The following is a 13692-nucleotide window of genomic DNA, read 5'->3' as shown; positions in this document are numbered from 1 at the left end:
CTAACCTGTATCCCTGTGAGAAATATCTTTACCTCCTAGCTAGAGTACAGTGTTGACATCAGATTCCTTTTATCTTTAGCCTTAGAGTTTTCTTTTTCTTTTCTTTCTCTTTCTTTTTTTTTTTTTTTTTTTGTTTGAGACAGAGTCTTACTCTGTCGCCCAGGCTGGAGTGCAGTGGCACGATCTTGGCTCACTGCAACCTTCGCCTCCTGGGTTCAAGTGATTCTCCTGCCTCAGCCTCCCAAGTAGCTGGGATTACAGGTGTGCGCCACCACATCAGACTAATTTTTATATTTTTAGTAGAGAGGGGGGTTTCACCGTGTTGGCCAGGCTGGTCTCGAACTCCTGACCTCAGGTGATCCTGCCGCCTCTGCCTCCCAAAGTGCTGGGATTACAGGCATGAGCCACCACACCTGGCCAGCCTCAGAGTTTTCAATGAAAACACCATTTTGCAATGTTACTTAGGTCAGCTACACTTTTCTCCAACCTTCAGTGAGGTTATGTCATACAACTTTAATATAGTTAGATTTGTTATTCCAGCCTGGGTTTCTCCAGCATCCTGACTTTTGGTTTGTAATTGGTATTCATTACAGGTCACTCTTTGGGATGGACAGTCCTGTGGTTTTTGACAAATGCATAATCAAGTGTCCACCACCCCAGGACCATACAGAACAGTTCTGTCACCCTTAATCTCCTCCATGCTGCCCTTGTAGTTAATTCCTGTCACTCTCCCAACCTTTTGCAGGCACCGTACTGGTTTCTGTCTGAGTTATGTATGGCTTGGCTTCTGATAGCAACTTTATTTTTATTTTTTATTTATTTTTTGAGATGGAGTCTTGCTCTTGTTGCCCAGGCTGGAATGCAATGACATCCTCTTTCTCACTGCAACCTCTGTCTCCCGGGTTCAGGTGATTCTCCTCCCTCAGCCTCTTGAGTATCTGAGACTACAGGTGTGTGCCACTACGCCCAGCTAATTTTTTTTTTTTGTATTTTTTTTAGGAGAGATGGGGTTTCACCATTTTGGCCAGGCTAGTCACAAACTCCTGACCTCAAGCGATCTGCCTGCCTTGGCCTCCCAAAGTGCTGGGATTACAGGTGTGAGCCACCGTGCCCGGCCCTGATAGCTTTAAAGAATGTTTGTAGATAGGAACATTACTTGAGAGCAGAGGTTGTCATCTGTGATCCGTGTCAGTTGCTACCAGGATTTAAGTCCAGCCCTGACACTTCTCTTTCTGTCTCAATTTTCCCATCTGTAAATGGGTGTAATAAGAATCCCAGCATCGTGGGGGGTTATCGGGAGGAACAGATAAGATAATAGCAATTGGCACAGTGTCTGGCCCGTAATAAGTAATCGAGTCTTGATAATAATACTTCAGTTGTATTTGTCATCATCATCATTGTGGTGGGGTATCAAAAGAGAACGTTTAAAGGGGTCAGGAAAGGGAGTCCCCTCGGGTTGCTGGTGGTGGTGAGAAGGCTTGAACTGGCTCTTCGTAAGCGGGTAGAAGGGGAGCAGAGAAGCTGTGCCTGTGGTCAGCATTTGGTTCTTGACAAGCCCTTCCTCTGGTGTTTGTGGTGTGCATGTGCTTACAGGATGGACCCTGGAGCTGGGTTTCCCTGAGGGGACAGAGTCCGTCGCTCCGAAATTGCCCTCAGCAGGGAGATTTCAGGGGATTACGTTGTCTCTTCTACTTTCAGACTTTTTTGTTTTTCACTGAGAAGATGATATTACAACAGCCCAGAAAGAAGAAAATCACCATCATTCCAACACCCATGTGGGTTGTTTTGTTAGTTGCTGTTCCCCCATGCCTGTGTTTCTACGTCAATGTAGACATTTTATGTATTGTAGCATAAGCATTTTTCCTTGTTGCTACACAGTATTCATAATGCTGTTTCCTGATGTGACAGTTGCATCAAAGGGATTCCACATCTTTCACTAAACCATTCCCACTGTTTTACAGTGCAACTTCTGCATAAATATCATGTTTTGCTTCTGCTGATTTATTCTCTTAGGATATATTCCCCAGAGTAGGAATTTTTAGTCAAAGGATAGAAATGTCTTAATTATTTACAGCGTTTTACAGGAATAAATCATTGCATCTTTCTTTTCTATGTCAATCTGTATTTCCTCAGAACAAAACCACTTGAGGATGTGATCAAACATCTGGTGAAGTGTTCAAGACTAGTTCCCCGACAGATCATTAATAAATGTATCCTCTGACCATGTCATGAATGCTTTTCTAAAAACCAGGATTTTCCTGATTCCCTGAGCTCTTGCCACCCTTCCCCCAGACTTCAAGTTCTCCTTCCCAGTACTTCTGGAAGGGAACTCGCCCAAAGTCTCTGGTCTTTTCTCAGAAACTCATCCTTTATTTACTTTTAGAGTCAGGACTTGTTTGCATATGTAAAACCAGGACCATATTGTTTGCAGATGCTGGGGGTGCTGCCAGATAATTGAATGTAAAATGTTGAGGCTTTTAAGTCATTTTTACAAACCTGGACACAAAGGAATATTTTCTTAGGATTGAAAAAAAAAAAGCATGAAGTAAAGATGGTGAGATTGGGTTTCTAATTCAAACTGTTTACTTTGTATTCTTAGTAGTCAGGACACAGAAAGTGAGGGGCCTGGAGGTGGGGGAGAGGAGGGGTCCGGGAGAGAAAACTTTACAGATTCACCATCTAATCTAGAAAAACAAAACACAAAAGGAGTTAGGATGAATGACCAGCACAATCCCAGTAACCTATGATCTCGCGGCTAGCATTAACAGTACCTAGCTTTTTATTTTAAGGTGAGAGTAGCTCAAAAGTAATTGTGTTTCCTATCAGTAGTTGATAAAATCCTTCTCCCCCTTCAGGGGAGACGTTCAGATGTGATAGCAGTAGCCCAAGTGTGACAGCAGTTGTTAAGTGAATTGTTTTTGGCATGAAATGCTTTTGTTTAAAAAATGAAATCAGTGTGGAAGTCTTTTCTGTCCTGTCTAGCACTGATAAAAACATGAGAGTTTCTTACATAGATTGACTGGCTTAAACTAAAACGTTGGGTTTCTTCTCCAAGTACATTTTGAAATCTGCTTTAATATCTGCAAATACAATGGGGAAAAGAGTGAGTTCTGGCTAGGCGCGGTGACTCACCGCCTGTAATCCCACACTTTGAGAGGCCGAGGCAGGAGGATTGCTTGAGCCCAGGAATTTGTGACCAGCCTGGACAACATCATGAAACCCCGTCTCTACAAAAAATTGAAAAATTAGCTGGGTGTGGTGGTACCTTCGTGTATACCCAGCCACTTAGGAGGCTGAAGTGGGAGGATTGCTTGAGCCTGAGAGGTTGAGGCTGCAGTAAGCGGAGATTGCACCACTGCACTCCAGCCTGGATGACAGAGTGAGACCCTGTCTCAAAAAAAAAAGTGAGTTCTGAGGTCCAGCTCAAGGGTGCAGCTTTTACATGTGCCCCCCAGTCAACTGGGACAGGTGTGGCCACTGTGCTCCATTCTGCGCAGAAGCCTCGGCCCCTCATGGACTCCACTCCAGGCAGCCCTGCTGGGAGTGGGGATGAGTAGGTGTGGTGTCTGCTGCGCCTGGGTGGAGCAGCTCTCACCCACAAGCTGCAGGGGGCCTTTGGAGGCTGGGGGCTGGCCCAGGCTGCTCACGAGGGCCCTGTGGGACAGCTGGGCAGCTCCATCCAGAGCAGCAGTGAGTGGCAGGTCCAGTCCCTGCGGGAAGCTGGGAGCCTGGCATCCAGAGGCCTAGCGAGGTTCCGATTTACAGGGCAAGTCAAGGGCTTGCAGAGGCAGGGCTGGGGAGTACAGTGATGATGGAGGAGTGAGTGCGCCTAAAGGCACCCCCTGGAGTACTCTCTGGCTGCCCTGGTATTGCTTTTGAGAAGTGAAGCCAGATGGACTTCATGTGTCGAGTGGGGACTTGGAGAACTTTTCTTACAAGAGGTTTGTAAAATGCACCAATCAGTGCTCGTAGCTAGCTAGAGGTTTGTAAAATGCACCAATCAGTGCTCTGTAAAAATGCACCAAACAGCACTCTGTAGCTAGCTAGAGGTTTGTAAAATGGACCAATCAGCACACTGTAAAGTGGACCAATCAGCACTCTGTAAAGTGGACCAATCAGCACTCTGCAAAATGGACCAATCAGCAGGACATGGGCGGGGACCAATAATGGAATAAAAGCTGCCGCCCCCACCCGCACCACCAGCCAGCTGCAGCAACCTTCGTGGGTCTTTCATCTCGTGGGATCTTTGTTCTTTCGCTCTTCACTATAAATCTGCCTGCTGCTCACTCTTTGTGTCAGTGCCATCTTTAAGAGCTGTAACACTCACCAGGAAGGTAGGCGGCTCCATTCTTTTTTTTTTTCTTTTTTTATTTGAGGCGGAGTCTCGCTCTGTCGCCCAGGCTGGAGTGCAGTGGCGGGATCCTGGCTCACTGCAAGCTCCGCCTCCCGGGTTCCCGCCATTCTCCTGCCTCAGCCTCCCGAGTAGCTGGGACTGCAGGCGCCTACCACCTCGCCCGGCTAATTTTTTGTATTTTTAGTGGAAACGAGGTTTCACCGTGTTAGCCAGGATGGTCTCGATTTCCTGACCTTGGTGATCCGCTTGCCTCGGCCTCCCAAAGTGTGAGTGAGCGAGCGAGCGAGCGAGCCACTGCGCCCGGCCCGCGGCTGCATTCGTTTTTTTTGTTTGTTTTGTTTTGTTTTTTTTGAGATGGAGTCTCGCTCTGGCACCCAGGCTGGAGTGCAGTGGTGCGATCTCGGCTCACTGCAACCTCCGCCTCTCGGGTTAAAGCAGTTCTCCAGCCTCAGTCTCCCAAGCTGGGATTATAAGTAGCTGCCAGCACGCTGCGACTCCATTCTTGAAGTCAGCGAGACCACGAACCTACCGTAGGGCAGGAACCAACTCCAGACACACTTTGACCATGGTAAGTTCTTCTGTTTTAGGATCTGCTTAGCTCTCTGCGCCTCTTGTTGCCCATCTGTAAAATGAGGATGAAACGGCGGGTGGAGTGGAACTGCGAAGTGCCTTTCCGGTGGCTGGAAATGCCCTGGTGAAGTCTCCCGGTCCTGGGCTGTTCCAGTCAGAGGCAGACAGGGCCTGGCTGGGGTCTTGTCGTCTGTGCGAATGTTCTCCTTCTCTAAAGCAGTGCTTAAAAATACTGTTTAATGTTTGAATATGAAGCCCTCGGTTCTCATGGTAGCACTGCACTGCTCACTTAGGTCAGCAGAGATTTGTGCTCTTGCTTAGTTTTGCTTTTAGGGGGATTTTTTTTTTCCCCCTAGAGAAAGGTTAAGACTGTGTATCTTCATTAGGACTCAAGTTCTGGCTAGTTTTGGGATTTGGGCCAATTGCTGCATTCCTCTAAACCTAGATTTGGGATGTGGGACAAATTTCTTTTTTTCCAAGCTTGCGTTCCTCATCTGTGAGGCAGTGACCATTTGTTCTGGCCTCAGGGGTGCCCATAGGGTTCCATCGGGCCAGGAGCCTGCCAGAGCAGTCCGTGCATTGTAGGGGAGCTGAGCCTTTTGACCCTCTTTCTGTGGTAATTCTTTTCCTTTCACCCAAATCTGGCACAGGGCTGGGCATGTGTAGGGATTCTTGTTAAATTTTACTGAACCAAAATTTCTAGGCCAAGGATCCCCACTGGTAAGAAGAAAGGAAAACAGAAAACAACAAAGGAAAATGTTTTCATCAGGGTGCTTCAACCCGCTCCATCAGGTCCCAGGCCGGTGGGCTAGGAGGGGCTGCAGCCATGGGGTTTCGGGACTTCCTGGGCGTGAACGGGGCGGCCTTGTGAGTGCAGGAAGCCGCCTGGAGGACTGACTTTGATCTGCCCTCCCCAGGCCTCCCTCAGCCCCAGCTTCCCTCCCTTCAGGGCTGGTGGTCGCAGTGGCTTTTCTTGATTTGCAGGACACTGTTTCTGTCGTTTGTAACTCTTGGTATTCTATTTGAAAACGTAACAAAGCAGAAACCTGCCACCTTTTCAGGGACTCACCAGTAACTGTTTAGTGTTTGTGTTTGTTTTTCCTCATTCTAAAATTCCCCGTAGAGTTTAAGGATCTTTTGAGAGATGGTCTCAAAGACAGCCCCAGCACTGTAGATGGTTTAGATACATTTGGTTTTGCTGTTGTTTCCACTTGTACCCCACTCTGTTCTGAAACTCATTCTCTCCTTGTTTTTTTTTCTTTTTTTTTCCGGCTCAGAAGCTGGACGGACTAGTGAAGCTCCGGACTGCTCGGGAAGCTCCATCCGAATGTGGCTGCCCCCCAGGTAAGTGAAGGTTGAGCTCCCTTCTGGCTCCTGCGTTCCGCCGCCGTTCGCTTGGGATTGCTGAGAACAGCACGGTCCAGAAGGTGGACTGGGGTGTCAGGCTGTAGTCTTCGTGCACTGTCCTGGGGCGTTTCTTCCCCACGTTGACCCTGGCAGGCTGTGTGGTCGGTTTCCAGCAAAGTAAACGGACTCGGTTTGCTGGGTGGTATTGGTGGAGGAGCTAAGACATTCTCAGAGATGACTTAGCTGTCTAAAGACTTAGATGGTAGGGAAGTAGCAGCTGGTCCACATTTCAGAGGTGGAGAAAGGGGTGTGAACTGACGGGATGTGAACTGACGGGAGGTGACAGCCTGGAACCCCAGTCGCCCCCACTGTACCAACGTTGCAACCAGAGCTCTATGTCAGACGTGCAGAAGGTAGATAAATAATCTAGTGGACATAGCTGCCTTGTTTTCATTTTTTGCAGTGGAGGCAGAGGAAGGAAACAGGAAACGAGGCCTGAATTATTCAAATTATCATAGACTCTCTTTGGTTTTGCTGGTGCAGCTCAGGATGGCTGTGAATGAAACCGGGAATTGTTGACTCCTAATCCACATGGCTCAAATCCAGGCTCATAACAGGTCTCCTGGGTGTCCTCAGGGGAGCTTTGTACAGGCCATGGCCCAGTGTGTAGTCTCTAACGCTGGTGTTCTCAGGGTTAGAATGACCCTCCCTTAGAATGGTGTCTGATACCAGTGAATGAGTGGAAAATGGTGATGTATCTCAGACTTCTAGACATGCAGGGAAAGGTGACTTTTGTTATTGGTCCAGAGAACATAGGAGCTGCGCAGTGTCCCTTGTCCTCACTGCCATTCCTTCCATTAGCCAAGTGGTCCAGAAACCAAACTCACTGATAACATCCCAGGGTTGGGAGATGCCCCGAGATTTCTGCAAAGGTGAATCTCATGGTGTGAAAATTCCGTCTCGGAGGGCCGGGTGGGAGAAGATTTTTATGGTTGAGCTTGAGCTAGCCTTTATAGGACCTCTGAGGTTTTAATACGAGAAAGAGGATTTGACAAGGGAATGACTCCATTCACAGACCAAGAAGTCAGAAACTGTGGCTGGGCGCGGTGGCCCACGCCTGTAATCCCAGCACTTTGGGAGGCTGAGGCAGGTGGATCACCTGAGGTCAGTTGTTCAAGAGCAGTCTGGCCAATGCGGTGAAACCCCGTCTCTACTAAAAATATAAAAAATTGGCCAGGCATGGTGGCGCATGCCTGTAGTCGCAGCTACTCGGGAGGCTGAGGCGGGAGAATTGCCTCAACCTGGGAGGTGGAGGTTGCAGTGAGCCGAGATTGCACCATTGCACTCCAGTCTGGGTGACAGAGCGAGACTCCATCAAAAAAAAAAAAAAAAAAGTCGGAAATTGCAATTAAATGGGAGGAAAAATTCACATCCACAAATGGATTTTTAGATGATCTGCAAAATGTGTAAAATGCCAACAGTCCTTCTTTTTCGTCCCCCTCTTTCTGAGTGTTATTTGGATGCATACCTATGTGTGCGTTTTTTGAACTGGGAGTCACACGCCATTTGTGAGATACCAAATCAGTTGACTGGGTTGCCGCCAGCAACCATTAGCATGAAATTGTGAACTAGCATAGAAGTCTGGAATAAAAAAGGCCTGAGTGAAATTTTGGTTTTGGCTATTAATGTTTGTAGATTGGACTCGGATGGTGTGAGGTGGGTTTCTTGCTGTGGGTTACTAACAGAAGGCTTGAAAGTCCCCAAGACAGATGATGGATGGAGAGTGGGAGAAAGGGGGACACAAGCTGGCCTGGAGCTCCCGGATCAGTCAGAACTGGAGCCACATCTTGGGTCTGCCCCATACTAGCACTGAGGGTCTTTATCAGTAAATGATAACATCTCGAAGCAGGCTCTGGGGGGCTTGCTGAGGTTATGGAGAAGGTATAAGTTAAAGCCAGTGACTACAGATGGACCTGTGTCCTGCCTTCCATCAGGAGTGGGGAGCAGGGAGCAGGGGTCCTGAACTCCTCTAGAAAGAGGCTCCCAAGAAGGTCTTGGGAAGACCATGAGGGGCTGAAGGGCTGGTCAGAGCCTCTAGTCCCACCGAGAGGAAGGCATGGTAGACTCCCCGGCTCCCTGGGGAGCCCTGCTGATGCCCTGCTGGCCATCAGCACCGTGTTGATGCTGTCCCAGGAACTCCAGGCTGTGATGGAGGCCATCCTGGCAGGTGTGGTCAGTGTGGCCTTGGGGTGCAGCACGATGACCCTAGCCAGACCCCTCAGCACACCCATGTCCATGCCTGCACTTTCTCTCCTGTCACCTCAAGAGCCCTTTAGACCAGAGCCTTCATCAACGCTAAACCCTAGCAGGCTGGCACATGAGCCCCTTGTCTTATAAAGAACAGAGGCCCTTGTCTCCAACACCAGAAGTCCTAACTCATTCCCCTTCTCCCTGGCTCCAAGGCTCTCCAGCGTGTCCCTCGGGCTTTTGGAGTGTGGAGACACAGACCACGTTCTGCAGCGAGTCTCCTTGTCTGATTAGAGCTGGCCGCAGCTCCCCACCTAGCAGCCTGGGGAGTCAGCGGAATCTTTTGTTGGATCCTAGCATGCAGCAGGCAGATAAGCAAGGCCAGAGGAGGGGCGGCTCTTCTGGATGTGCTACCCATTGCGAAGCTGAGTGTGGTGGCAGGGGCTTCTCTCTCGCCCCAGCCAGTGGATGTTGCTGGCAGGAGGACTGGCCGGGCGGGGAGTGGGGGGGCCTGAGCTGGCTCTGGTGAGCCTTGCACCCCTCCTCAATAAAATAGTGTAGTGGGTTGAATCCTGTCGCCCTCAAAAGATATGTCCAAGTCCTAACCCCCAGTACCTGTGAATGTGACCTTGGAAAATAGGGTCTTTGCAGGTGTAATTAGGCATCTCAGAATAGGTCATTCAGCATTTAGGGTGTGTCTGCATCCAATGCCAATTGTCCTTAGAAGAGGCAAGGAGAGATTTGAGACAGAGACGCACAGACCAGAGGGATAGGTGACGGCGGAGTGGGGATTGGCATGCTGCATGTGCCAGCCAAGAAACACTGAAATGCCAGCAGCCACCAGAGCTGCGGAGGGGTGTGGGAGGGACTCTCCCTGAGGAGCCCACCCCGCAGACACCTTGGGCTTCTTGCCCCTAGAACTGGGAGAGCTTGTGGTAATTTGTTGCCGCGGCAGACCTGTGTCTTATTTTATTTTACTTTACTTTACTTTTCATTGTATTTATTTTATTTATTTTTGGGATGGAGTTTCACTCTTGTTGCCTAGGCTGGAGTGCAATGGCGCGATCTCAGCTCACTGCAGCCTCTGCCTCCCGTATTCAACCGATTCTCCTGCCTCAGCCTCCCGAGTAGCTGAGATTGCAGGCTCCCATCACCATGCCTGGCTAATTTTTGTATTTTTAGTAGAGACGGGGTTTCGTTATGTTGGCCAGGATGGTCTCAAACTCCTGACCTTAAGTGATTCACCTGCCTCAGCCTCCCAAAGTGTTGGACTACAGGCATGAGCTACCACACTTGGCTTTTTAATTTAATTTAATTTTATTTTATTTGACAGCATTTCGCTTTTGTTGCCCAGGCTGGAGTGCAGTGGTGCTCACTGCAACCTCCATCTCCTGGGTTCAAGCAATTCTCCTGCCTCAGCCTCCCAAGTAGCTGTGACTACAGATGCCTGCCACCACACCCAGCTAATTTTTGTATTTTTAGTAGAGACGGGGTTTCACCATGTTGGCCAGGCTGATCTCGAACCCCTGACTTCAGGTGATCCACCCGCCTCGGCCTCCTAAAGTACTGGGATTATAGGCGTGAGCCACCATGCCCGGCCCATTTCAACTAATTTTAAAGTAGTAACTCCTCCTCCTCCTCCTCCTCTTTTTTTTTTTTTTTTTTTTTTTTTTTATAGCACAACAGGTATCCCTCATTGTTTTTCATGGGCTGCCTTTTTCATGGGTTTGCCATTTCTCTTTGAGGTGGTCTGTGCCCATCTGTGTATCCGAGATAGCTGCTGCCTTGTTTTGGTCCAGGAAGGAATCTGGCCGTGCTGTTGGGATGTCCTGTAATGCACTTGGCCAGTCCCCCCCAAGGACGTTTGGGTCATTTCCGACCCTGTATTGTTCAGACAGGGCTGCGTGTGTCCTGTGATGGAGAGAAGAAGGCCTGTTGTGTAGCCTGTTGTCTGACTTCCTCGTGCTTTGTTCTGCCAGGCACGCTGCAGGCCTGAGGGTGTTGACTGAAGGACGGGAGCAGTCAGTCTGTGGGGAGAAGCTGGGCTTTACCGCAGCAAACAGGTTCCTACAGGGGGGGCTCTGGCCAGGTGGGTCCTGAAGCCTACCCCTGGGAGCTGCCCCATGGCCCGGCCTCCGCCGTTCTGTGAACAGTAGTGACTCGGGGGCATCCCAGGGAACCCGTGAGGGCCGGCACCTTGGAGCCTGGGAACCTGGACTTGAGTCTTGACTCCGTCTTGTAAATAACTGACCTGTGGTCCCACTCTGCGTGTCCTGGAGCCGTGGGTCACTCTGGCCCTTGCATTCACTCACTCTTTGGGTTACAAGCATCAGAACATTAATTAGTGTTCTGACCATCCTGCACTAATAAAGCAAAAAAGGAAATTTTTCGTGCAGACAACTAGAAATGGAAAGGTCTGAGGTGCACCTGGCTTCAGGCCCATGTGGGCTCAGGGCTCGCTTCCCTCTCTCAGCTCTTCTCAGCTTGTCTTCAGACAGCCTCTCCTGGAGTGACCTGTGCTGGGGAAGGTGGCCGCCGGTATAGCTCTAGGTGTATATCACATGTACTTAGCAACCCCAGCAGATACAGCACTGTTCTTTCCCGAAAGTCTCAGAATTGGGGCATGGGGAGTGTTATGGGTTGAACTGTGTCCTCCCATATTCATATCTTGAAGTCCTAACCCTCAGGGCCTCAGAATGGGACTGTGTTTGGAGATAACAGTGTTACCTTGGAGAGGAGGTGACATGAGGCCTTAGGGTGGGCTCTCATGACCGCTGTCCCTGTAATAAAAGGCGATTTGGACACGTAGACAGAGGGCAGGCCATGTGAAGACATGTGGAGAAGACACCTTTTCTGAGCCACGAGCTCAGAAGGAAATCAGCCTGCCAGCATCTTAACACATTTCTGCTGTTGAAGCTGCACAGTCTGTGGTACCTTTTTATGGCCACACCCAGACACTAATGCAGGGAGTTACTGTTTAAGGGGCATCGCATTTCTGTTTGGAAAGATGAAAAGTCTTGGAAGTGGATAGAGGGGTTGGTTGGTGCGTATCACAGTAAATGTGTTAAATCTCAGAACTTCGTGCTTTAAAATGCTCAGGTTTATGTTATATGTATTTTACTGTGATTTTTCTTTACATCCCAGAATGGACCCCAATTTGCCTGGCTTGGGGCAGGTGCCTCTCCTTGAAAAATTGCACTGACTTGGAGCATGGGACACACTGATGGGCCAGGTCATTGGTGGGTCATGTGACCATTCTTGGAACCAGGGGAGACAAGGTGGGGGAGGGTTGGCAATACCAGAAGCATGTGGTGTCGGGGAGGGTGGTTCCTTCATGAAAAATTAGGATCTCTTCCCAGAAGAGAGAACGAATGTAGCTGGGTACAAGCAGTAGGTGACCACTGGCCTTCCAGTGACAGCTGGCCAGTCACTGCCAGGTGGTTTGCAAAGGTGTAACCAAAGGGTTGGCTCCACTTAAAGCATACCAGGAGAGCCGGGAGTGGGGGCACACCTCTGTAATCCCAGCACTTTGGGAGGCCGAAGTGGGCAGATACCTTAGGTCAGGAGTTCGAGACCAGCCTGGCCAATATGGCGAAACCCCATCTCTACTGAAAATGCAAAAATTAGCTGGGCATAGTGGCACATGCCTGTAATTCCAGTTACTCAGGAGGCTGAGGCAGGAGGATTGCTTGAACTCAGGAGGCAGAGGTTGCAGTGAGCCAAGATTGTGCCATCACACCCCAGCCCGGGTGACACAGCGAGACTCCGTCTCAAAAAAGAAAAAAAAAAAAGAATAAAGAAAACACACCAAGAGGCAGCGTGGCCCAGGGGAAAGCGTGTTGACTTCCCATCTAGGCCGCGTGGCCCAATTCTCTGTCGCTCACCAGCTCCATGACCTCACACGAGGACTTATCCTCCATGTGCCTCGGTTTTCCATCTGTGAAGTGAAGTGGGGTTTCTGAGAGTAGCTGTGTCATGGGATGGTTTTGAGGATCAAATGGGTTCACACGTGCAGACAGCTTAGAACGAGGCCTAGCACTGCGTCCTCAGAGCAAGTCTGTTAGTTCTGTCGTCATCAGTCAGGAGCTGCCAGAGAGGAAGGGAGAAGAGACACAGAGTAGGGGGCCACTGGGAATCTTCAGGAGGGGAAGAGCAAGGGCTTGTCAGACTTTACTGGCACGTTCTCCTAGGATGTGGGTATGAAGATGTTGGCGATGCAGGAGTGAGAGAAACAGAAAAGGAAAGTGTGTGGCCGTGAACCCTCATCAGCCACCCACGTGCCCGGAAGGTCTCGAGCAGAGCTGGGCTTCTGCCCCTCACGCTGTTTGCATGTGTTACTAACCAGGCTCAAGCTGCCTGGACATTGTCAGGAACATTCCAGAATGGTGTCATCCTTTTCGTTTCCTTTTTGTGTCTTTCTGGATCCTTGCAGAATATTGCAGAGACATCGTGCTTGGTTTCCAAGGATGGCCACTGTGCTTGCAGTGTAGGGCGGTTTTCCAGAAATGAGCTCTAATCCAGAGTTTAATGCAAGTCAGAAATCCTCTGCTCCACCAAAACATTTGGCAGTTTGTGTGGAGGAGTGAAACTCCACTTAGGACCATATAAAGCACAATGTGGAAGTTATACAGAACCTGATACATTTCATTGATAGTTTATGGAAAATGTCACAGAGCGGAACAGAAGTGGTAAAAGTTGCTCATATTCAGCCTGTTTACTGCCTTACTGCCTTTGTTGGCTGGAAAAGAGCCTGGCGAAGGGCACATCCTCTCTTAGGACTTTTTTTTTTTTTAAGATAGGATCTCACTCTGTTGGCCAGGCAGAAGTGCACTGGTGCAGTCACGGTTCACTGCAGCCTTGACCTCCTGGGCTCAAGTGATCCTCCTGCCTCATCTGGGATAATAGCTGGGACCACAGGCATGTGCCACCATGGCTAATTAAAAAAATTTTCCTGGCCGGGTGCAGTTGCTCACGCCTGTAATCCCAGCACTTTGGGAGGCCAAGGCGGGGGATCACAAGGTCAGGAGATCAAGACCATCCTGGCCAACATGGTGAAATCCCATCTCTACTAAAAATACAAAAATTAGCCAGGTGTGGTGGTGCGCGTTTTCAAAAGATCCCCTCCCAAAGTGCTGGGATTACAGGGGTGAGCCACCTTGCCCAGCCTCTCTTAG

At 49.4% G+C, this 13692-nt stretch overlaps 1 protein-coding gene across 1 annotated transcript in view; it reads left to right on the top strand.

Annotated features, from left to right (window-relative positions):
- The window catches only part of COL23A1 (collagen type XXIII alpha 1 chain), a 348083-nt gene that overhangs the window by 20693 nt on the left and 313698 nt on the right, over positions 1-13692 (top strand). Inside the window, exon 2 of the mRNA XM_030808513.1 lies at positions 6202-6268. Coding sequence (XP_030664373.1) covers positions 6202-6268 — 67 coding nt within the window. The remainder of the gene's footprint in view (positions 1-6201; positions 6269-13692) is intronic.

Source organism: Nomascus leucogenys, unplaced genomic scaffold (genome assembly GCF_006542625.1).
Source record: "Nomascus leucogenys isolate Asia unplaced genomic scaffold, Asia_NLE_v1 Super-Scaffold_3019, whole genome shotgun sequence".
NCBI lineage: Eukaryota > Metazoa > Chordata > Mammalia > Primates > Hylobatidae > Nomascus > Nomascus leucogenys.
Note: the sequence above shows the minus strand (reverse complement) of the source record. Positions and strands in the feature narration are given on the sequence as shown.